Source organism: Lolium rigidum, chromosome 6 (assembly GCF_022539505.1).
Source record: "Lolium rigidum isolate FL_2022 chromosome 6, APGP_CSIRO_Lrig_0.1, whole genome shotgun sequence".
NCBI classification, from domain to species: Eukaryota; Viridiplantae; Streptophyta; class Magnoliopsida; order Poales; family Poaceae; genus Lolium; species Lolium rigidum.
The window spans coordinates 105,986,214-106,011,662 of NC_061513.1; the positions used below are offsets into that span (position 1 = coordinate 105,986,214).

At 47.3% G+C, this 25,449-nt stretch overlaps 1 protein-coding gene and 1 pseudogene across 1 annotated transcript; one reads left to right on the forward strand and one right to left on the reverse strand.

Annotated features, from left to right (window-relative positions):
• The first annotated feature begins 6,112 nt into the window (after positions 1–6,112).
• On the forward strand, positions 6,113–14,891 carry LOC124663078 (annotated as a pseudogene).
• Positions 14,892–16,602: 1,711 nt separating this feature from the next.
• LOC124665871 (ATP-dependent 6-phosphofructokinase 6-like) lies at positions 16,603–22,140 on the reverse strand. The gene is made up of 14 exons (XM_047203233.1): positions 21,723–22,140; positions 21,057–21,103; positions 20,906–20,945; positions 20,756–20,818; positions 20,532–20,669; positions 19,874–20,032; positions 19,731–19,784; positions 19,438–19,506; positions 19,205–19,334; positions 18,800–18,840; positions 18,381–18,605; positions 17,816–17,861; positions 17,571–17,722; positions 16,603–16,941 (listed from the first exon to the last, which is right to left on the reverse strand). The coding sequence occupies exons 1-14, from the start codon at positions 22,041–22,043 to the stop codon at positions 16,729–16,731; spliced, it is 1,698 nt and encodes a 565-aa protein (XP_047059189.1). The 5' UTR covers positions 22,044–22,140; the 3' UTR covers positions 16,603–16,728.
• Positions 22,141–25,449: the final 3,309 nt, after the last annotated feature.

The window sequence follows — 25,449 nt, forward strand, 5'->3', positions numbered from 1 at the left end:
CAAACCAAAGGGCATGGTAACATAGCAGTAAGTGCCAAATGGGGTGATGAACGAGGTAGCCTTTTGGTCGGACTTCTTCGTCCGGATCTGGTGATACCCGGAATATGCGTCAAGAAAACACAGAAGTTCCGCCCCTGCCGTCGAATCAATGACCTGGTCAATGCGCGGCAGGGGGAACGGATCCTTCGGACAATGCTTGTTCAAGCCGGAGTAATCGATGCACATTCTTAGTATTTCAAAATTCTTTTTGGGTACAAGGACGGGATTTGCGACCCAATCAGTATGGATAACTTCTATTACAAAACTTGCCTCTAGTAACTTTGCTAATTCCATTCCTATGGCGCGGCGCTTCTTATCCCCAAAGCGTCGCATAGCTTGCTTCACCGGTTTAGCCCCCGGGTTTATGTTGAGGTAGTGCTCGGTGAGTTCCCTTGGTACTCCGGACATGTCAGAAGGCTGCCATGCGAAGATATCCATGTTAGCGCGGAGGAACTCGACGAGCGCATCTTCCTATTTGGGGTCCATGTTGGCTCCGACCGAGACCTGCTTGGTTGCGTCCCCTTCCTTGAAGTTGACTTTCTTGGTCTCTATCGTGGCCTTGAAGGAGTTTTTCTGTTCGGAGATCTGTTTCTTGGTGGTCTGCATTTCAGTCGGATCCACCGCGGCTCTGTAGCCTTTCAGCTCCTCTCCAGATATCACAGACTCTGCAAAGGTGGCTTCGCCCAACTCGCATTCATGAGCCTTTTTGTAGTCTCCGGATATGGTAATCATACCGTTGGGACCCGGAATCTTGAGCTTTTTGTAGATGTAGCACACTCTTGCATGGAACTTGTGGTAGGTGGGCCTGCCGAAGATGACATGGTAGGAGCTCTTGAAGGGCACGACCTCAAACGTGATCATCTCTCCGCGGAAATTATTAATGTCGCCGAAGGCCACGGGAAGTCTGATGCTGCCGAGGGAATTCGCCTTTTTACCCGGAACCACACCATGAAATTCAGTGGTGCTATGTTTAAGCTGCTCCTTGGTAAGGTTCATCCGCTCCAGAGTCTCCAGGTACATGATGTTCAAGCTGGCACCGCCATCCATGAGGCACTTGGAGAAGTCGTAGCCGTCGATGCGGGGACTTACAACCAATGCGTAGCACTCTTTCGGCACAATGGTAGAATGATCCTGCCTATCAAATGTGCACGTGACTTCCGACCACCTGACATACTGCGGCACAGCTGGAACTGTGGCGTTCAGGATCCAGAAAGCTGACTTGCTTGCGCGGACTGTTGGGGTTCCGAGGAAGGTGTGGTACGTGCCTACACTCTTTTTGCCAAAGGGGTTGGATTTAGCTGCGGATCCGTCTTTGAGGTCCGGCGAAGCGTCATCCTCATCCATTGCCTCGGAACTGTCTTCCTCTTTGTCCTTGTTCTTGCCCTTGCCTCCTTTGCCGCGTGGGCGGTGCTTCCGGGCTCGCTTGTATCCTGCTTCCGGGTCAGCTTTAAGATCATTGACCCACTTGCAGTTGCGGTCAGTGTGAGTGGACTTCCCCGTAGCCGGATCCAGGTGGGCCAGGCAGGACATGTCTCTGTATTGCTCGTATGTTTGCGGGGCGCGAGTTCCGGCAGCGGTGACCTCGTCACCGCGCTGCTGGCCCCTGCCGGCTCCGCCTCCGCGGCCGCGGCCTCTTCCGCCTCCTTGACCTCCGCGCTGGAAAGCCATGGCGACCATCTCGGATCCGCCACTCTTCTGGTCATCAGGCGGATTCTTCCGCTTAGTGCCGCTGGTGTTACCGTTATCACGGTTCTTCTTTTGTTGATGCAGGGGGATTGCTGTGGCTGCGAGATCTCCGCCTGCGTCGTCATCGGCGGTAGTATGATCACTGGCAATGGAGATCATGTCATCCAAAGTCAGTTTGTTTGCGTTAGCCAAGCAGGTGAGCTTGTGCCGTAGCAATCCTCCCCTCTGCAGTCCTCCTATAAAGCCGTGCATTGCCGTGGTGTGATCGACATTTTCACACTCGTTCCTTGTTGCTAGCCATCGGGTGAGGAAGTTCCTTGATGTTTCACCCTTCTTCTGGATACATGCATGTAAGTCGCTTGTAGTGGCAGGTCTCTTGTAGGTGCCCCTGAAGTGCTTTTCAAAGGCGATCTTCAGGTCAAACCAGCAAAAGATGGAATTCTTCTCGAGGTCGCTGAGCCAGATCCGGGCTGGACCTACAAGGTACAGATGAAGCATGCGGCAGGCAATGTTAGGGGTTCCTCCGGCAAAGGTTACTGCATTATAGTAATCCTCAATCCAGGTATCCGGCCTTTCCGTGCCATCATATGTCTTCAGGTTTCCGGGTAGCTTGAGGTTCATCCTTGGCGTTGGTTCCTCTCGAATCATCCTGCCAAAGCACTTTGGGCCTATGTAGTCAGTTCTGTATTCATTGAGACGTTCCCGCGCGTCACGCGAGCCGTGGCGGGGGGATTTTGAGCGAGAGCGAGATCTCGGGACGCCGCCTCCACCTCCGCCTCCACCGCTAGGTGGTGGTGAGGGAGATCTGCGAGGGGGCCGGTGTGACCTCTTGCTTCCGCCATCCGACTCTCCTCGCCCTTCGCGGTAATGACTCCGGCTTCGGTGGCTGCCTTCACCATGGTGCTGGCTGCCCTCGTCGTTCCGGCTTCGGCGCGGCTCCGGCTCCCGGTCCTCATTCCGACTCCTCCTGGGCTCGGGTTCTCGATCATTGTTCCGGCTTCGGCGGGGTTCCGGCGTACGCTCTTTGTTCCTCGGAGGTGGCACGTTGTCGCGGATGTTGATTCCACCTGGACCATGAGGCCTGGTGTTTCCGACTGGACTACGACGGCGAGGAGGTGGAGGACGCGGGTATCCGTTGGGCGGAGGTGAGGGATTCTGGTACTTGTCCCTACCAGTGTACATCGCGTCCTTTCCCTTCTTCGGATCTGACGGTGGTGTCTTTGATGGCACAGGGATTGGATTTGGGTGTTCTCTGGTTTTCCTTCTGCGATCCGAGGATCCGGTCCATGATTCATCATCGCGATGACGATTTTCGTGGGCGTCCTTCTGCGCGGTAGAGATACAGCGATCCGGGTTGGATTCCAACCTGCGCGAAGTGTCTGCCTTGCTTTGTTGCTTCATTGCTGAAGCAACGAGCGTACAGACGTAGTTGATGTCGATCTCCTCGTCCTTTTTCTTCAAGATCTCCGCAGCCTTCTTCATGTTATCCTTCGGAGTTGCGAGTGGTTGTTGCTCGGTCGGAGTTGCGAATGTGATCTTACGGGGAGCTATAGTTTCTCGCCGGATCTTATCGACCTCCTATTGAGCCTCGGTGATCTTGTCCTCCCAATGCTTCCGGAGTTGCTTGACTTTTACCAGTGATTCGTCCACCTCCTGCTCGCGCTTGAGAAAGTTGTCCACGAAATTCGCGGCCTCCTTCCTCTCGTCAATCATTGCGGCTGCGGTTTGAGCGAATTTTTGGGTTGTGGCTAGCATCTCTATCCTCTTAGCTTCTAGCGCTTCTGCGTCTTCGGGAGTAATGGGTTTGTTGAGGATATCCGAGTGCGTGATTGCATCCATGCCTGCTTGCTCAACCAGTTCTTCTGGGGACAAGACTTCCTTACGTGGTCGTTCCCGCGAAAGCGGAGATCCTGCATGGGATGGCTGTAGATCGGAGTGGGTGTTTTCATCCTCTGATTCCCGTTGATCCAGCGCCGCCAAGGTTGCAAGAACCTGCTTAGGCTGGGCAGATTCAACTTCAGGCTGATCACCGTATCCATATTCCTTCACCTTGCGATCGAACTCTTCAGTATCCATGGAGGGGGTATCCCCGGAAATTGGGCTTAAGTTACCCAGGATCGACTCTTCACCCGGAGCGCTACTTTCTCCGACAGCCTCCTGCTGATCCGGAGCAGCATTATTTTCCGGTTCCTCAACCTGCATGGGGCCTGCTGTGACTTCTTGGGGGGCGGCTCCTGCGGTATGGGCTAAGAAGTGCACGAAGTGACACCTTTGCTTCTCTAACACCTGGGAGACCCAGGCGGATCTGCATTGGTCTTCCACCTTTATTTCCTGCTCAGGGGCGGATTGGGTGGGTTTTGATTTTTTCAGATCTAAGGCGGAATCTTCCTTGGGAAGTTCCTGCGTCTCAGATCGGATCTTCGCGACTGCGTCCCGCTCAGCGGCGGTCGCGTCAGCGTTACTTACCAGCGCGTTCCCGTCGGAATCGACGGTCTCGCCGATGAAGATGTGTATGCAGCCAACTGGGACGATGGAGAGCTTGACGGGGTCAATCTTAGCCGGAATCCAGCACTCATCCGGAGGGACGACCGGAAGGTTTCCAGCGTAAAGGACGCGCCCCACAGCGATGGTGTCGTCGTAGCTTCCCATGGCGGAACCCTCCCGGTTCTGGCCTCCAGACGCCGCTGGCCCCACGGTGGGCGCCAACTGTCGTTGCCTATTCGACGGTACTCCAGAGGAGGGATCCTCATGGAGGGGAGAAAAAGTAGGGGCCACTGGGCGGAGTGCACACGGGACGGTGGTACGCGATTTACCCAGCTTCGGAACACCTGCACGAGGACAGGGCCTACTGCTGCTTGTCTGGAATTATCTGGGCGCTTTCGCGTTGTTACAATGAGTTGTGATTGTGCCTCTAGGGCTCCGGGGATCTGGCTTATAAAGGCGCACGGATCTAGGGTTTACACGGAGAGTCCTAGCCGGATTACAGGTTGCCTAACTACGGTACAACGTCTTGCCGTGTACGTCAAGGATCCGCCTTCCCTTATACATCGTACTGGATCCGGGTTCCATATGGGCCTCAATGGATCCGACTTCCTCCGAAGGTCGGTTGGGATCCGGCTTCCCTCTCCGGGCTGGACTTCATCCTTCGGGATCAACGACAGAACCGGGCCGCCCGATGGGCCACATGCCACACCACCATCTATGGGCCACCCGGGCTTGCCGGATCTAGGCACTGTCGATGGTACACCCATGAAGTATACCAACAACAGCAGCGCCTCATCGCCAGCAACGACGACCCCGAGGACTACCCGGGGTACAACACGACGTTCATGACGTCGCTGAACGACACAGACGCCTAGAGGGGCGACATCGACGAGGCGATCGCCATGTCCATCTGCGACACCGACATGCCGCTCGTCGATCTCACCCACGACGACGAAGCTAGACCCAGCGGTGCGGTGAAGGACGAGCCCGTCGACGAGGAAGCCAGCGGCGCGGTGAAGGACGAGCCCATTGACGAGGACGCCAACGGCTCGGTGAAGGACGAGCTCGTCGTCAAGCACGGCAAGCAGGACGTCGTCGACGACAGCGTATACAACTTTCCTCAGTACTATGATCTCTCCGGGCGCCGCAAGTACTACTAGTTTAGTTTTAGGTTTAAATTCTATCAAATTTTGTTCAAATGGATGTAATATATATACTCCCTCCGTTCCATTCTATAGTGCCTATAGTTTTTTGGCACGGAAATTAATGCAAGAGTATTCTTTACATAAGACCCCCTGGCTTAACGATTTGAGATCAGAGTAAAATGAGCGAAATCGATAACTTCCTAAATTAACATAACAAATCCCACAAATCTCTCTGGTTAACTCTCCATATATGTGCAGCCAGGTTCTACTATTAAGGAAAGAAAAACAATGCGTCCTAAATCTAAGGAATCGGGGTCATGCATTAGGAATTTTAATTAATTATGTCCCTTTTGTATGGATTTTTTTTCATACATGTCGTGTGGGAGCTGACCGGTAGAGGGGGTAATTGAAAAAAAAGGCCAAGCTACAACCTTATATTCTGAAACAAATGCCAAAAATCTATAGGCATTATAAAAAGGAATGGAGGGAGTAATAAATTTGCATGAATTTGACTATTTTCGGTTAAATTAAAAAAAATTACATTTTTATTTGGGAGACGGGACTGGGGAGTGACGCGCCCCAAACGCGGTATGAAGCAACAGTGTCTCTCCCAAATGGCTAAATCCGGCGCGTTTTAGGGGTGCTTTGACAGAGACTGGAGAGACGAGGCAGGGGTAAAGTTGGCAAAGCACAAAAGTGGAACCCGGATAGGTTACGGGTTGCGTCTGTGCGTGCGTACCTCCACGTCTGGTCACGGTTTCCTCGTCGCCGCCTCCACCCCTGGAAAGCAAATTTCTAGGGTTCCCTTCTCCTCTCACGGGAAGCAAAAATCTTCGGGGGATCAAGCCTACCTCTTCCGGCGCCATACTCTCCGCCAGCTCGATTTGGTAAGCCGGCTCTTGCAGATCATGGGTGGATTTATCTCGTCCCGCTTGGATCTTGGTGTACACTGTTGTGCCTTGTGTGTGCCTTATTGGTTATTGTGCAAAATTATAGAAAGGGATGGTGGTTTAGTTCTGAAATTGCTACCAATGCGACACTGCTCAGCGTTCAATTATTTGCTCATTCCCTGTAAAAGGGTGTAGGCAATTGTTCTTAGTCAGACGAGATACCTGTTTAAGGATTACTCTTTCCATAGTAGATACATTTAATTAAGCAAGGGTTCAGTGTTTCAGTTGGTCGTAGCAATTAACAAGCACAAATAGCTAGTAGTTCATTTGGGAGGCTCTTCACTTGGAGAAGAAAATGATTCACAACTGACAGATTATTCTTTGTCAAAAAAAAAAAAAACTAAAAAGAGACGAATGTCCTATCTTAAAGATTTTTTCTTCGATAAAGAGTAAGCATAAAGATATCTTGTTTGATAATATGTACTATGCATCGGTTCATTTTTTACAGTTCCTTTCTCATGGAAGTTCTAATAAACTGGGAAGCGTTCCTGCCTTGCATCCACTTTTTTTTTATGCGATCATCTATGGCACTTTCTCAACTAATTTCACAAGTTCTGTCGGCACAGGGAAGAGTAAATCATGTCTTCAAGGGCTAGGGGAGGTGTTCGCCGTGGCCGAGGCCAAGGCCGAGGGAGAGCTGCTGTGGCAGAAAATTACATGGATCACCATGAAACATCTGTACCTTCTTCACCGAGTACCATTTCTGATAGAGAGGACAATGTTGAGTTCACTCCGGAACAAGACCCTGTGCCTTGTTATGCAGGACATGTGGAATCTGCATCCAGCACACTACTCAATCCTAAGATTAACCACCGTTCCGATGCAATTTTTGGTGATCAGGTTAATCTAAGCACATAAATTTTGTCTTATTTCATGGATAACAAGTTAGTAGAAGGAGAATAAAATTTTGCAGTAGAAGTATAATACGGAATTCTATATTGTCGCAGGCTGTGGATCAGTTGAAGCTGCGTCACCACAAACCACTAAAATTTCATGAGAGATATCGTCCCTATTTGAGGGATGCTGGACTTCTTGGGCTCTCACAAATTTGCCAGAAAATGCCTCAGTTGGACAAAGCCTTGATTACTGCTCTTGTTGAGCGTTGGAGGCCAGAGACCCACAGCTTCCACTTGGCTTCAGGGGAGATGACAGTTACACTTCAAGATGTTGCAATGTTGTTTGCTCTTCCTATTGACGGCCGCCCGGTTTGTTCTACAACGGATCATGATTATGGGCAGATGGTCGTTGATTGTCTGGGTCATGATCCAAGAGGTCCATCAATGCCTGGAAAGTCCTTCTTGCATTACAAATGGCTGAAGAAGCACTTCTATGAGTTACCAGAAGAGGCTGATGAGCAGACAGTACAGAGGCATGTTCGAGCATATATCCTGAGCCTCTTATGTGGGGTGCTCTTTCCAGACGGGACAGGAAGGATGAGTCTGATATATCTTCCACTGATTGCTGATCTTTCCCTTGTTGGAACATACAGCTGGGGCTCTGCAGCTGTCGCCTTCCTATACCGAGCTCTTTGCTCTGTTGCCTCCTCCCACAATATCAAGAACATCGGTGGTTCGTTGCTTCTCTTGCAGCTTTGGAGCTGGGAGCACTCCCATGTTGGCAGACCATTGGCTCGGTCTCCTCTATGCATGGAGACGGACATCCCACAAGACCTGCCCCCAATTGGCTTTCGTTGGGTGGGTGCTCGTGCACAAAGCGAGAATGCTACTCGCTGTCTTAAGCAGTACAGAGATGAGCTAAACCTGCAGCGAGCAGATCAGTTGAAATGGGAACCATACATGCTCATTGAGTCATCGAGCTTACCACCACTCTGCACAAAAGATGCCGACCTGTGGATTACTCAAGCACCGTTAATAAATTTTCCTATAGTTGAGATGTATCTGCCTGAGCGAGTGATGAGGCAATTTGGACTCCGCCAATGCATTCCACCACCTTTTCGACCTACACTACAGACATTACATCGTATTAGTCGGCGTGGTAGAGAGCGTGAAGACTGGGAAGAGACACATCATGAGTATATTCAGGAATGGGAAGCACGGCGACATCGCATATTTCGGGAGGCTGAACAATATGATTTGTCATCTTATGACGAGTATCTACAGTGGTACTCCGGAGCTACACGGCGGTATCTTGTGCCATCAACCAGTGATGATGCTGAAGCAGGACTTTTATCTCCACCTGATGATTCATCTGATCTTCAATACAAAGCCAAGTCTCCCATGATTCGCAAAGCGGTAAACCAAAATTATGCATTACGTTCATACGATTATATTTTGCAATTAACTGAACTACTATTTATCTCTAGATATGATGATAAAGTTTGAATTGAAGCTTATCGAAGTAGTTCATGCATACTGAATTGGTACTGAACATGAATTCTTTCCTGTAGGTTGATAAGCTGCATGGTATGATGAAGAAGGCCAAGACGGCAATGTCATCCACAGCTGATACGGCCACGCAAGCCTTAGTTTATGAATTCCTGCACGGTTTTGAAGATGTCCTCCATGATCTTGGTGAGATGAAGGAAAAGATTGGCCCAGAGGCTCCACCTTTCGGTTCAGCCACTGGCTCATATGTTGACTCAGCTGCCACCCATGATGAGCCCCTACATTTGGTTGAAGCTGAACAGAACATCATAAGTGATGATCAAGAAGTTCAGTACCAGGAAAATGAGGACCTTCACACAGTTGAGCAGGATACACTGTCCCTCGAACCTATGGATGAGGAAAACCACTGTTCCGACAATTTGCTACTTGGTGTGGAGGAGAATTATGTCTCGGCTTCGTTAGGCATCGAGAACTGTGCGGCAGAAGAGTATGTCATTCCACAGCACAATGAGGATGCCGACCAAGCTGGACATCCTGCCGATATGGAGCATAGTTCAGTGCTGTTGGAACATATGGCTGCCTGTGAGGAAAACAGTGGTTTCGACGCTGCACCTTCTCCTGGGCCTTCGTCTCCAGCACTGGCAGCAATGTGCGACTCGGCAATGGAAGATGGCGGCTTGGACAGGCAAGGTGCACAACAGAGCGACGATGTCAAACTGGAAGATAAAGATGTAGCAATGGCGAAACACACAGATGCGAACGACAGCAACGGCTGTAATGGTGTTTCTTCGTCTGACCCTTAGTTCGTCCATATGCAAAGGAGGCCAGATGGCACCGATTCCGTCCCCGCCGAGGCACTGATCAACTTCAGTGTCGCGTATGTAGTGATCTGGACTTATTAGATGCCTTATTTTTTTTTGGTAGGTTCGGCGTGATTTACTTTTGCAGAAGTTGGGTTCGTTATGCGAAGCCTGACTCGTGGTGGGTTGGTGCCATGATTATCTATTCCAGTCGACACCTTGGTGTTATTAGTACTACTAGTTAGTTGTAGTTGTTAATAAGCATGTAGCAGCCTCTGCATATCCCTTTGCTAGCAAATAGCGTCTCAGGTTGATTCCACTAGTGTGTAGAGGAAAAATTGAAGGTTGTTGCACGTTGGAGTAACAGCTTGTGGTGATGATGTTTGCTTGTTTCTACTTATTACTGTTTCGGCACAGCGTTGCGGACTTGCTTTGATGAACCATGTCATCTTGCAGTTGCAGCAGGTCTTGCAGAAACAGCACCCCGGCTCCAGCTTGCATGTGGTCGGCCCTGTACTGTACATAGAGCTCCACCTCTGCTCCATGCTGAGTACATTATGTTCTCCCGGCGGTAGCTGGCGACGGCGAGGCCGAGATGGTGCTGTCAGCAATCTCAGTCAGCAGCAACGCAGTCAGATTCCCGGCGTTACCGGATTAACTTTTTTACTGGGCTTTCAGGCCGCACATCTGAAAAGGCCCAAGACGTGGTTGAGGAGACGACGAGTGCCCACAGCCCAGTAGGAGAAGCTGACTCCCCGTGAGCGAGCGAAGGCCGATGTAGGGATGGCACCCGCAGGGTATGGGTACGGGTAGAGCCATCCCATACCCGTACCCATCACTTTCATTCTTACCCATTACCCGTACCCATACCCGTCAATGGGTATAAATTTTTCCCATACCCATCACCCGGCAGGTAATGAGCACTCAGCGGTAAAAATACCCGCGCTTACAACACATCAAATTGATCTAAAAAATACGACAAGACGTGAAGAACTTGTAAATAGAGGTCTAATTCTCACTAACCTAGCAGCGATTGTAAGACCAAAAAGCGTGAGGTTCAGCCTAGCAACATGAAGGCATGACTAGGGGGAAGTTGAGTAATTTAGAATATTACGATGGCCCACTTGTTAAATTGTGATGGGTACATGGGTACGTGGGTATGGGTTCCATGATCCCATACCCGTACTCACTGTACCCGATGGGTATGATATGTTTCGCATCTACAAACCCATGGGTAATATTTTATCCCATACCCGTACTCCTATTGGGTTTTTACCCGGCGGGTACGCGGGTCATGGGCACCCATTGCCAACCCTAGGCCGATGAGACGAGCCGAGACTTGTTCCGTTCCGCGGCGCTCATCTCGTAGTCTCTCCAGAAACCAGAATCGGAAGTTTTCAACACCCACTCCGCTCTCGTCATCCTCCTCCACGGAACCCTAGCGGGGAGAGAAGAAAACTCCACCCCAATACAAGTCTGCAGACCGCCGCAGCTCCATTTTCATCCGGTTTCGGCTCCGCCCCTCCTTGTCCCTCCCAGTACCAGCCATGGACGAAATCATGAAGGTGCTCGATCACACCGTCCGGGAGATGTAAGAACTCAAATTCCCCATTCCCATTCCCGTTTCGGTTTCAATTTCCCCCCTTGCGCGCGCTGACCTCGAAAATCTTCCTGTGCAGAAAGAGAGAGGTCAATCTCAGGGTGCTCAAGGTCCCAGAAATCGAGCAGAAGGTTTGATCATGTTTTTATTTTTACTTCTGTCCATGGTGTATCCGTGTTTACCAGCTTCCTTTTCTATGTACGGCAGGTTCTTGACGCGACCAGCGATGAGCCGTGGGGGCCTCACGGTTCAGACTTGGCGGACATCGCCCGGGCAACCAGCAAACTGTGAGTACGCAACCTCACTTTTTTTTCCTCGCTCTTTTTCTTCTGTAAATTGAACGTACATATTGACTTGGGTGCACATTTTGATCCCCATCCTTCTGCTTGCTTGCTTGCTTGCAGTGGGGAATGCCAAATAATCATGAATGTGCTATGGCAACGACTGGGGAACACTGACGCGAACTGGCGTCACCTGTATAAGGTGACAGTAGGCTCGAATTGGAAGAGTACACTGTTTGTCTGTCTGGATTGTTTCTCAGTGACGGGTTGTTTATTTCACATAACAGGCGCTGGCCGTGGTCGAATATCTTCTGGCGAATGGCACTGAGCGCGCAGCCGAGGAACTTATCGAAAACAGCTCACAAATCGCGGTACGCGCCTTTATCTCTCATTTTAGTAGATGTTTCCTTGTCTATATGATTTTTCATTGCCTGATGCTGATTTTATTTGGTGTATAAGACACTCACAAAATTCGAGTTTGTGGAGCCGAATGGAAAAGATGTCGGGCTCAATGTGCGCAAGAAGGCCGAAACTGTTTTAGCAATTGTGGATGACAGGGAGAAGCTTCAGCAGGCCAGGGAGAAGGCTGCTGCTACCAGGGACAAGTAAGCCACCCCTGGCCTGACTTAATTATCGTGCGTTCCGTGAACAGAACTATTTCCACTGTTTGTACATTTGATGCTTAGCTACTTACATGGTTCGTATGTTTGTTTAGGTACTTGGGTGTGTCATCAACTGGAATGTCATACAAGTCAAGCGCAGCATCGTTTGGCAACCGCAGCTACTCCTCTGGTAGTCGCACGGGTGGTTCAAGGGAAACTGCCTCATTCAGGGATAGCTACGCTGGCACAGAAAGGAGCAAGAGCAGTAAAGACGCAATGTCAACTCACAGAAGCACGAGGCACCGGTCGAAAGAAACTACTAAGAGAACAAGTCGCTCTAAATCGGAAATAGGAGGCTCCAAATCATTATCAAATCCACCTGCCACATCTGGAGTCCCAAGTTCACAGAAAGGAAAGAATGAGGATGAGGGGGATGACTTCAATCCACGAGGATCTTCCACATCTGGTCAGTATTTCCTCACTACATCACTTAACAATTTGGTTACATTATATGATAACCATGGTTTCCCTGTCTCAGTAGCCATTGTTATACACTGTGTTTAACATGCTATACACTTATTATGCTGGCATCTCTATCATTCTGCTTACCGGACAAGATAGGTTTGTTTAATATCCAATGCACTTATTATGCTGGCATCACTATAATTCTGCTTATCAGAGAAGATAGCTAAGAGCCTTCGATAGATTTTTGTTTATTTGGCATACTCACCGTAGTGTTTTCGGATGTTTTTCTTACTTAGACATATCATACATACACACTGTAGCACCTACCAGACTAGTTTGCTAGGACACATCGTTCTTCTATGTATTTTCTTTCATTTGACATACTCTCACCAATCATCATAGTATTGTCCGCTATTTTCCTCACTTAGCTTTATTCTTGGGATGCAGCTGGAACAGCTAACGTGAGCTCTAATCATTTGGATCTCTTTGGGCCAAACTTAATGGATGACCTTGTTGACACAGCTGAATCTCCTTCAACAGCAATGCTAAATGTTGGCAGTGTTGCTGTGCCAGAAATTGATTTATTTGCGGATGCAGATTTCCAGTCAGCTAATGTTCCATCGGAGGCAGCAACAGCAAGTGGTTCTCATGCTCAGGTTTGTTTTCCTGACCTAGCAATATATTTTTACCACAAGTCATTTTCCATTTCTTACAGTAGTTTGTGATATGATCCTGCACAAATATGATATACTAATTTCATAAAAAGTGATATACTATCTTCTCATAATATGTGATTTAATATCCTTCCTTCGGCTGAGCTGTACGGTGTTCTGTTGTATCAGGGTGTACCCATTCTTGGCTTTTATCAACTCTATCTATCTATACAATGAAACGCAAAGCTTTTGTGTTTCTCAAAAAAGAATGCAACAATTCTGACTGGACTGTTGGGCTGTATAGCTGACACTCACACTTCATTTGTTCTGTATTTATGTACATAAATTTTATGACAAAACACTGGGTAAATTTCAACAAGTTCATAATTTATATTTTTTCTAACACATTATCTCTATTCAAATGTCATTGCAGGACAAGGTCGATCTATTTGCTGGCAGGCCATCTTTTGGTGGCTCCGCTACATCAGACACTGAGTTCTCAGTGCGTGGTACACCTGGAAAACATCCAGAGCAAAAACCATCTTCCCTTGCACATCCTTCTGCATCTGCTTTTGATCCCTTCCAGCCATCCTTTGCCACATTATTTCCTTCAGACTCCCCAAGCAAATCTTCACAAGGAAAGCCTCCCACACCTGAAAATGCAAGTAACACAGCTTTCGATCCCTTTGCTGCAATTGCACTGAGGAATTCTGGTGCATCAGACTCTTTTGGTGCATTCTCTTCAAGTACAGGATCATCTGTTGCTGAGCCAACACATGACTCTCCTGGGATCAAAAAGAGTTCTGATTATAGTCCTTTGGAGAAACTAGATTTTGGTGCCTTTACGTCACACAAGGAATTACACACAAGTGCCACTGAATCCATGAACAAGTCACTCGCAAATCTGAAGCAGGCCTCCATGTCAGCATCAAAACCAGCTGTGAAGAAAGAAAGTTTTCAGGTCAAATCTGGCATATGGGCTGACTCTTTGAGCCGTGGGTTGATTGATTTGAATATAGCTGCACGTAAGTATCTTCACTCTGCCAATATTGATTTATTTGTATTTTCAAATTTTTCATCACTCTGCCAATATTGATTTATTTGTCTTTTTAAAATTTTCCATGACCACGTGGTTGCCGTTCAAATTTCTGCATCCCTGTTGCAAAATTATTAATAATACCATAACTTGTGCCCTGGTTACAATTTAATAGAAAATGGGTTGTAATTCCAGTTACCCACAACCCATGATTTCTTAGCCTGTTGTAGAAAAACAATGTAAGATAGTTCAAGACAAGAGCACCGTGTCTTCTGCTTTTACATCATGTAGGAAAGGTGCCTGCTGGAATCATGTGCGACATACTCTAGATGTGCAAAAGGAATGTTCATGCTTTTTTTTATTGTAGATTATGATTACTCTACTATTGTTACGTGCAGCGAAGAAGGTTGATCTTTCAGATGCTGGGGCTGTTGGGAGGCTGAGCGGCGGTTCTGAGGAGAAAGGCCCAGCTGTTCCGTGGTACATGGAGGCGGCAACGGGCACCGGACCCGACCTTGGCAGGCCTGATTTCCCATCATCGATAGGAACAGCTGGTGGAACCAGCTTTTTCTGGCAGCAGCAGCAGCAGCAGGATCTCGGAAACTTCAGGTGATCCTTGTTCAGGATACATTATCCCCTACCTTACCTTGAGTGGGCATGTCTTGTGATCCATGGTTCCTGCGATGCTGGTAGCACCTGCCCTAACATGTGAACACTTGGTCCTATGCGATGATGTCACAACAACGTGCTGCAGTTTTGTGTATATTATTAAGTATATATTGTGTGAGTGAGTGAATAAACTGACGTGATAATCAGAACCGTGCAAGGCCTGATTGTTAGAAACTAATATGTTGCGTGGGGTTGCTGGAGGAATGTTCCCTTCATAGCCTCATATAGTGTTTGTTACAATTTGGGAACATGTATACAATATCGAAAACACCGGGGAAAACATAAACTTGTAGCAAATGTCCATAAATCTTGCAACATCTTGTGTCTACTTTCACAGCATATCGTTTCTGCGTCTGTAACAAATCGGATGGACGTATGCAATGTCGGAGATAACTAACCTCAAAAACGTCATTCATGACCCTTAAGACACCCATTGAGCCCGAAGGGCCAAAGCAAAATAGTGGCATTTGTTTATTACACGAACCACGTCGCCAACTGAAAAGGTTTGCAAGGTGTATGTGGTTCATGAAAGAATGAACCAAGAATACGTGCCACAAACCATTATTTGCATGGGAGAAAAATCAATGGAACCGCGCCAGTCGCACGGCACAACGGCGGACAGCACGGCACGTTCACTTGATCACTTCCATAAACTTTTCCACCTCGCCTTGCCCTTGTCCTTGTGCTCCGCGGCAGCCTCCTCCCACGTCTTGCCGTCCGCCGGCCGGTGCTCGCCTGGCGACGGCGCGCCGGCGTCCCCAGACCTCTTGCCCTTCTTGTCCCGAGAGAACGACCGGAACGCGAGCAGCATCGACTTGGCAGCTGCCACGTCCGGCCGCTTGTCGCTCGCGCCCGCCGGCGGCTTCGGTTTCTCCCTGTGTGGGCTGCTCCTGTTATCGTCGGAGACCTCTGAGTCGTGCGCCGGCGGCGGCGGCGGCGTAGCGCAGCCGTCGTCAGGCTTGAACGCGTCGACATCCTGCGCCGCCTGTGTCGCCGTCTCGTCTGCATGTGCGCCGTGCTCTGGCGTCTCCGGCTGCTCAGGCTTCTCCTCCTGCCGCGTTAGGTCAGCCCTGTCGGCCTCCTGCCGTGTTAGCTCGGTTTCGTCGGCCTCCTGCCGTGATTCGGTCTCCCGTTCCGGCGTTTCTTCCGGAGGTCCAGTTGCGTCACTATCGTCGTCGGAGTCGAGTGTTATCACGCTCTCCATGCCATTTGTCAAGGATGACGGTGGTGCAGGAAGCGTAACGGCGGTGAAGACGGTGACAGGCTGGTGTAGCAGCAGAAACGCGGGGGCGTGACGGGCGTCGCCGGAGCCTTCTTGCATGAAAACGTACAGGTATGAGATTGTAGAAACAGTTGGCAGCCAACAATGACAGTGAACTCGCGAAGCGCCCGATCTTCAACAGAATAAAAAAGATACTACTAGGAGATTGCAGTTTGGTGTCTCAAACTCGAGGCTGATCTCACACTCCCGCGCCTGAGTTTGAAAGAGAAAAAATAGCATGTCCACACGATCGAGCTACGTCCCGTGACATCGCCATCACAGGTCAGAGATGCATAAACGTAATGTACGTCGATGGTTGCTTCTCTTTTTCTTTTCTTTTTTTGAGGGAAACAGCCAGCTTTATTAAATCATAGAAGCAGGAATATATATGCAAAGACTTGTAGCTGCCGCACAACATGCAGGCGTTTCCGCGGCACCATCTCTCAAAACGACTGTATTTGAAGAATTGGGAAAAACGTTGCTTTAAGAAAGTGACAACTGTGGCAGATTGATGTCCACCACAAGCAACTTCACCCTACACACGTCTGATGCAAATACCATAGTACCGTATGTTTATTACTTCTACATCAACAATATTCGTGTCAACATGGAGATGCTAAGGAGAACAAAACTCAGTAAATGACGGGCTCAGACCACAGTTACCACTGTACACAACAAGAATCATCGGAAAAATGCCCAAATTATGATCGTACTATTTCTCACCATTTGCCAATAGTGACGTGGAGTGCTTCTTCGTATGCTCGCTGGTGCCCGCCGGCAAAGGTGGCCTGTTGGCCAGCCTATCGGCCTCTCTGGCCTCCTCGATATCCTCCTCGCTCAGGAAGCTTGGCTGGTTTGTTGAAGACAGCAGCCTTGCCCACATCCTGTCGGTTATCTTAACCTTGTTCCGCGTTGATGTTACCCTCTGTTGTCCAAAGAAACTCAAAGTCACTCTAATGTTAAAAGGAAATATTCAGTGTGCATCAGAGGTGAAGAATCATCTGAACATTATGTTCCTGGCAAAATAATCTTAAATTGAGAATCTCCCAAAAAATTCTTTCCACTTGTATCATCCACCCTGACGCTCTTAGAGAGAACAAAGATGAGGAATTCTGAAGTGAGCTTCAATCCAAGGTCTGCCAACTTAATGCAGCTACGTGCAAGCAAAGTTGAAACAATGGCAAGGCATTGTGAGTTTTGACTAGTCCTTTTTGAGTTGCAGATCTCAGCTAAATGGAAGGCACTGCGACTAAATTATACTATTCGTTTGGACTACGCTACCAACTATGACAATTGCATGGTTCAAGGTCACTTCTGCTGCCTAGCTCTCGCTCAAGTTGACAATCTGGGTATGTCAAAAGAAAAACGTGACGCAAAATACGACTTCCATGGCAAATGCTGGTGGCCTGAAAGCAAATACCCCAATTTTCCACCGCGAAGCGGAAGTCTCATACTACTCCCATTCTCAAAGTAAGGGTGTAAGGGCATATCCCCCGAGAAGGCAGTGCTCCTGCTGATTGCTCTAAAAAAAAGGCATACAAAAGTTACACTTACATGAAATGGTATGTAGGCATGCCTGCCGTTGACCATTCCCACTGTGAAGCTATATCCTGCCATTGCACCATGAATAGCACTGTGTGCCAGCAGAGTGCAGTAGACATTGTCGGAAGCATTGCTTGGAATGGCACGGATCATGTAGGTTGGATCTGTCAGTAGAAATAACAGGCTGCCGTTGTCACATTGCACAAAACAATATACCAGAGTACAATTCCATGAAGAGAAGGACATAAGATTGTTACCTATGTATTTAATAGTCATCTCCATCTTTTTGCTCTTGCAATAATCCTACACAAAATAATGAATGATGTATTACAGAATTACCAAGTGAGATCCTGAAAAAAATGACTATATTGATATCACTATCCTAGTAATCTATAGACTGAGACCAACAATGACAAATATAAAAGTTCACCGAGATACTTTGCTATCAGCATCCTAGTAATCATATGAATGGGAACAACAATGGTAAACATGAAGGTTCGCCGAGATATTAAGACCATATTAAATTGAAATTAGACGTATATATTTAGATGCACTAATTTATGTTACTTAACTAGTAGTGAAGTACAAACATACAACACTGCTTTTAGAAAGTGCGGGTGTTGCGTAACCTCAAAAAATACTTCATATTTCACATAGCCATCTTTGAACGACACATCCATTAGTGCACATTCTAGCAGTTCCAGTGTCATTCGAAAATATGAATGCAAAGAGTACAGGCAAAGTAGCATATCAACGAAAGGTGAAACCGAAGATTAATAACGATCTCATGTAAACTCGTGTTAGCAAAGAATTGATGGGCACCTTAATCTTGTGAGTTAACCAAAGACCAACATCAAGAAGCAGCTTATTTCCAGATGCATCTAGCTGATCTGCTACAGGTATACTTTTGGCAATGAGATCCTGTCCTGCTCCCTCAGCCACAACAATGACCATGTGGTTGTTCTCCTTCAGCCTCTTCTCTATATACTCGAAAAGTCCACCCTTGCCTTCCAAATAAAATGGGGATTCTGGAATTAAGCAGCAGTCCTGCAGAACATATAAAGAAATCATCATTATCCAACAAATAATCACAATAATTATGGACAAGAGTGAAAAATCCGAACATTGGTGATGCATGTAACTAAGAAGTAGGAAATAATGAAGAATATAAAGATTAAAGAAAAGAAACTACTGAATGCTGATTCAAATAGTTCAGACACGCATAGAAGGCAGTAACTTACCACATCTCTGCTTGCCAGAGTAGCATACATTGCAATAAACCCTGCATAGCAAGGAATCACCACAGTGAGGACTAAGGACTGCACAAGGCAATAGCTAAAAAATAAAAATAAAAATCTCCCGCAAAAAAAAACAGGAAAAATTCATTATGCTTTTTCTTTGCGATAGGACAAATTCATTATGATTTGAAAGAAAGGATAAGTGATTTTCAGTCAGTACACAAGAAATGAACAATTTGTAGAAGTTATTTCAATTAATCAGAGCAGATAAGTGAAAGATAAGGTGACTCCTTTTTGGCGTGCATTTTACCCCCCAAAGAATAAGCACCAAGGACAAGGGGGCAAATCATTCAAGAACTCAGTAGTCAGTAGCAGCAACTATCCATATTGGATGAGCTAGGAACTTACCACTATAGCGACCCATCAGCTTCACCAAGCCTATGCCGTTCTCAGCACTTGATGCTTCCACATGAGCGGCATCAATGGCGCGTTGGGCCTCTTCCACAGCGGTATCAAAACCGAAGGACTTGTCTATAACCTAAAATTAATGTATGGCAATAATCAGTATCAATTCATCTCCCAAATAAACAATATACAGTAAAAGCATCTTTGCTGTAGAAAAGCAAGTAATCATATATTACCGCTATATCATTATCAATTGTCTTGGGGATACCAGCAACAGCAACTTTTAGACCACGTCTCCGAATTTCCTGTCAACAATTCCAGAAGTTACAAAACTGAATCAAAATTTTAAACATCCCAGCAACAAATCTGACGATATTTTCCCAAAAAAATTATAATTATATATATTTGGTCATTAAATAAAAAGAAGCAGTATTGCTGAGTCCCTGTAGAATACACTTGAACAGAGGGTGCTGAAGTAGTATGTGCCGATGCAGAGTATTGTAGCGGACATTCTCATGATAGTGATTACCTTGAATATCTCATATGCTCCCTTCTGAGTTCCATCTCCTCCAATAATGTAAACCTAGATAAGTTAAACACGGGTATTTTTCTTAACTTCGAAAAATAAGGGGGTCACATAAAAACACTTTACAGTTTACACCAATTAAATACCTGATTAATTCCACGATCTTGAATGTTGTCTACAATCTTGTTGGTATCATGACCACCACGTGAACTTCCAAGAACTGTACCACCCCTTTTGTGGATATCATTAACACTTTTTGGTGTCATGGGAAGATAATTGCTCGAATAGAAGCCTTTGTATCCATTCTAAGAGATCGGTTAAACATGTTATAAATAATAGAAATGAACCATGCATAGAATTGTTTTGAATTTAAAGAAGCATGCATAGGTTTGATAGTTACAATTCAAAATTTGGTTTTACCAATGCACTATAATGCTTTACTTATCTTCATGAGAAAACTACTCACAAAGTTCCCACTAGTTACGAGTGCAATCGTACAAAATCTGTACTCGTATCATATGATGAAATTCACAAATCGCAAAACATGCAGTTATTATACGTGTAATACAGTAGAAATGATTTCTTAGCAAATGCAAAGTAAAATTACAGGGATTTCTTTGCTTCTACAGTGGCATGAAATTCAAATAAAAATGTCTATTAAGTTCCAGGAAGAGTTTAAAAGGTCAAGGATCAAGAGCAAGTGACAATTTGAACACACAAAATACGACATGGACCAGATGAAGTGAAAAGAAGTCAACATACATTTGCAGTTTACAACTTTACATCACATAGAACAGCACAAACCTGAATTGCGAAGATATCACTGACATTGTACATATGTGATAAGCCACAAACCAACTCTCTAATGACAGTATTAAGCCCAGGGCAAAGGCCTCCACACGTTACAATGCATGCTTTCACATCTTCTGGCTCGAAGTAGACCTGAAAAGGTACGGAATGTATGTCAAGACATATGTAGATTATGAATTGCAAGCAAATGATATAGGCGCATATCTAAGGCATCATACCCTCTGACGAGGCCCAGCACGACGGAAATGAACCCCACGTTGGCTGTTCTTCTGAATAACCACCTGGTGCGGCACAAATAACATGTCATTTCACCAATTGCCACCGTAAATACATAAATGTACCGAACCAGCAATTCTGACTTTTCTTACCTTTTCAGGTACAGTATCATCCGCATTGACGAAATACTGCCTGGGAAATAGGTGAACGGAGCATTTATTCAGGTTAACAGAGTTTTCAATGAGCATGACAAAGAGGTTCAGCATACATGATAACAACGGAAAACTGATGGGAAATCCTTACTTGACGGTTGAATAGGCAGGGTGATCTTGCAATGGGTTAGGAAAAGTCTGCAGGAAGATTAAACAAGGAAACCGTCAGGATGATCCTCATGATCTCACCTTGAAAAACCAGAGACTTCATTTCAACACGCCATTGAAGCCAATAATAGATGAATAAATTGCTGGATGCCCAAAATTTGCATATGCAGCTGTTCTACAGGTACAGGAGGAGGGGAAAGGGCAATCGAATATTTCTGAAGTGAAGATTTACCCCATTTGCCCCTAAAAAAAATAAAGCTATACTCCAATTTGCAAGTGTCCGGGAATGGATCTCACGCAGCAACAACTCACGCATACGCAATCGACAAAATGGATCTCACGCAGTCACAGCTGACAGCATAAGCAATCGACAAAATATTACCCAAAAACTCGAAAAAATCAAAGGAAGCACCTAAATCCGTAACTAGTCAATGTGAAGCTCAGCATAATCAATAAAAAAAAAACTCAGCGTAAATGGCAGAACCAAAGAAAAAGGGCAACCGAGATTCGAGATTCGCGCATCCAAAACGAAAATCACCCCCTACCCAGCACAAGCAACAACGCATTTTCTAGAAATTTCGGCGGAATCCGGCACCGGAGCAAACGAGAGAGCAGGGGGAGGGACTAGTGAGTGGGTGTGGGCGCTCACGGGGAGTTCGGGGAGGTAGTCGGTGAGGTGCTGGACGTCGTCGAGGACGTAGCCGTAGTCGCCCTCGTCGAGCTTGATGTAGGCGGCGTCGTCGTCGGGGAGGTTCATGGCGGAGGCGTTGCGGAGCGCGCGGAGGTTGGGGTAGGAGTCGCGGGAGATCCGCACGCACGTGGCCGAGAACGGGAGCGGCTTCGGGGCCGTCTCCATGTGCCGGTACCCGCGCGTCTCCGGCGGGCCGTGGTCCGCCTCCGCCGCCGCGCCCCGCCCCGCCTCCCGCTGCTCCTCCTCCTCCTCCTTGGGCAGAATGATGTGAGACGCCATTACAGAAACTCCCAGGTGTGGGTCTCTGATCGGAAGTCGGAAGCCGACGAGGGAGGTGGTCGGATGGGGGTTTAAAAAAAATTGGGCGAGGAGAGGAGCGAAGGGAAGCGAAGCGTGGAGAAGGGGAAAGAGACTGGGCTGGCAAGGAAAAGAAGAAGGCTCCGGCTACGGAGGCTGTGAACTCCGAGAAGGTAAAATAAAAATTGTTTTGTTTTTAGCTTATGCGGCAATTATTTATGTCGGTGGTGCTATTTTGCAGCTACTATCTGTGGGGACGGTCGAAATTTATTTTTTCACAATTTATTACTCCCTCCTTTATGATGCATATAGTTTTTGATCAAAGTTAAGTATTTAAAATTTGGCTAATTATATAGAAAAAATAAACTACCTCTACTTCAATAAATAAGGCTTAGATTATTTTCAAAAAGTCAAAATATGTAAAGTTTGACTAAGTTTTTACAAAAAAACATTAACATGCAAAATGCAAAATCAATAACATTAGATACATTATAAAATGTGTTTTTTCATATGATATCTATAGAATATCATATCTGTCGACATATCTTTTTAAAAGTTTGGTCAAACTTTATTTGTCTTGACTTTTTTCAAAAAATATAAACCTTATTCATTAAAATGGAGAAAGTAAACATCTAGGATACCAAATGCACACAATTTAAAAGTATGTTTCACGATCATTCTAACAATATTGGTTTGAGATCATAAGTGTTGATATTTTTTACTATATAGTTTGTCAAACATTAAGAAATTTAACTTTGACGGTACTCCTTTTGTTTCATAATTCTTGTATGTCAGTATATCGCAAAGTTGTATGTATCTAGACGTATTTTATGAATAGATACATCTAACTCTAAGACAAGAATTATGGAACGGAAGGTGTAGAAGGATAGAGGGATATGTGGAATATGATGGATGCATTATTGAGCCTCATGGGCGAGTATATATAGGAATACAAGGGACCGACTTGGAGTAGAGGACAAGAAACAAATCTATCCCTAACCGTACGTATACCAAATATATCTCTAACACTCCCCCGCAGTCGTAGCGGTAGTGACGTGAACAACAGTAGCGTCGCGGACGGTCAGACTGGAGATAAACCGAAGTGGACCCCAGAAGGCTGACACTCCCCCGCAGTCACAGCGGGAGCGTCGTGGACGGAGTTGCGTCGCGGATGCTTGGACTGTAGAGGAAGCTGGTGAGGCGCAGGCGAGGTGGCAGCCGGCCTAGCGACCGGGGCAGCCGGCGCGACAGCCGGTGCAGCCGGCCTAGCGACCGGGGCGGCCGGCGCGGCAGCCGGTGCAGCCGGCCGAGCGACCGGGGCAGCCGGCGCGGCAGTCGGTGCAGCCGGCCTAGTGACCGAGGCGGCCGGCGCGGTAGCGGCTAGGGGCGTGGACCAAAGGCAGCGACGCTGCGGCCCGAAGGGGCTACGCAGCGGCAACCCTTTGCTCGATCGGTGGTAGGCGCGTGCTCGGGGACTTGCTTGGCGTAGATGTGCGCGGGGTCAGTTGATCAGACCGACGGCGGCGCTACATGTGCCATGGCGTGGACGACGCGCAGATCGGAGTCGATGGCGGCGTTGTCGATGTAGTCCCGGGCGATGACGGCGAAGACGGACCAGCGATGGAGACCGCGCGGGCGAGACAGCCTGCGGCGTTGCACGTAGGGGCGCCCCGTGTGCGGCGCGTGCGGCTGTACCGTGCGGTTGATGACCGGTGCAGATCGATACCGTTGTCGGAGTAGAGGCGCAAGAGGACGACGGCGATGGGCGACTCAATCCGATCTATGATCGGTAAAACCAAAAAGAAAACGCCGGTCGAGCGACCGGCGGAGCAAAAAGAAAACCAATCTACGGATTGGAAAAAAAAAAGGACTCGAGGGCAGCGGATCAACGGATCGGCGGACGAACCCTCATACGGGTTGCGCGGCCCCCGGAGTAGGCCATGGAGATTGACCTCCCCGGGGGCGGCGCGGGCGGAAGCGCGGGCGGCAGCTAGGTCAAAGAGCGTGCTGCTCTGATACCATGTAGAAGAATAGAGAGGGATATGTGGAATATGATGGATGCATTATTGAGCCTCATGGGCGAGTATATATAGGAATACAAGGGACCGACTTGGAGTAGAGGACAAGAAACAAATCTATCTCTAACCGTACGTATACCAAATATATCTCTAACAGAAGGGTAGTTTATTAGCATGTTTAATACGAGATATTAAAATAGTGAGAGATAACTATTAATGCATTGCATGTTGAATTTAATGATTTTAATCCCTAGAGTAGCCATTTTTATTTGACTATATCGCTCCATCTGAGGCGGTGTCTTTTCCACCGTGTCTCCCTAGCACCATTTTTTGTTGTTGTAAGTGGTTGCATCAGGTGGGGCGGGGCTATGCACCATCTCTCTAATGGTAGCCTCTAGACAGGTGGAGAGGAGAATGAGAGAGATGATGGGAACGATGGTATAATGGGGAAGCATGTGGTTGGGCCCCGCCCGAGTGATGGGGTGTCATGCGTCAAGTGTGGACACATCCTTTAGGAAATAGTCCCTATGTTTAACCGGGATGGCCTTTTAAAAAAAATCACCGGGGAGAGAGGATCCCTACCTGAATTTCATTGCACTCAAATATGTTTTAGGTCACATAAATTACATGCGGAGAGGTGGTCTCGCCATGACATGGCGTCCTCTTTGAGGGAGGGTTTTTTGAAATGGTATAGCCAGAGATAGGTCAGATATTACATTGGAGATTGCGGTTTGCGCCGGAATTACTTGGTCTCGAAAGATGGGATCGTTCCTTGCATCCAAGTTTTCCAGAGAATGGTGAGGACGACTGTTGGTCATGTCAGAGTGTGGTAGATTCGGCGTGTGTGGTGATCGCCATATGTCTTGCCAAACTTGCTGATGGGTGGAATCCCAATTATGTGCTAGATTGTCAGTGCTGCTGGACAGCCAAAGAAGAGATGATGTCTATCCTCAATAATCCGTGAGCATCTAGGGCAGAATGGTGTGTCCAGGATGCTCTTGCGGTGTAGATTCTTCCGGGTATTGATTTTGTCCAGCTGAACAAGCCAGCCGAAGATCTTGACACGCCCCTGTACCCTGGAGTTCCATATTGTTGCGGTGGTGTCCTCACTATGATTGTCTTGAAGCGCTAGATATGTTGCTTTTGTTGTGAACTTCTTCCCATTGATCATGGTTCTATCGTCATTTTCCTGGGATAGTTGAATGACCTTCAAGAGGGACAACAGAGAGGCAAGCTCGACAGTAGCCGCCCCGGTTAGTCGATTCCTCAGTCTGTTTTGGACCCCAACTTGAAAAACATCACAGACTAGGGCATTTGGAGTGGTGTAGTGAGATAATAAGGCAGGGTGTGTCTTAGCTAGTGGTTCAGGT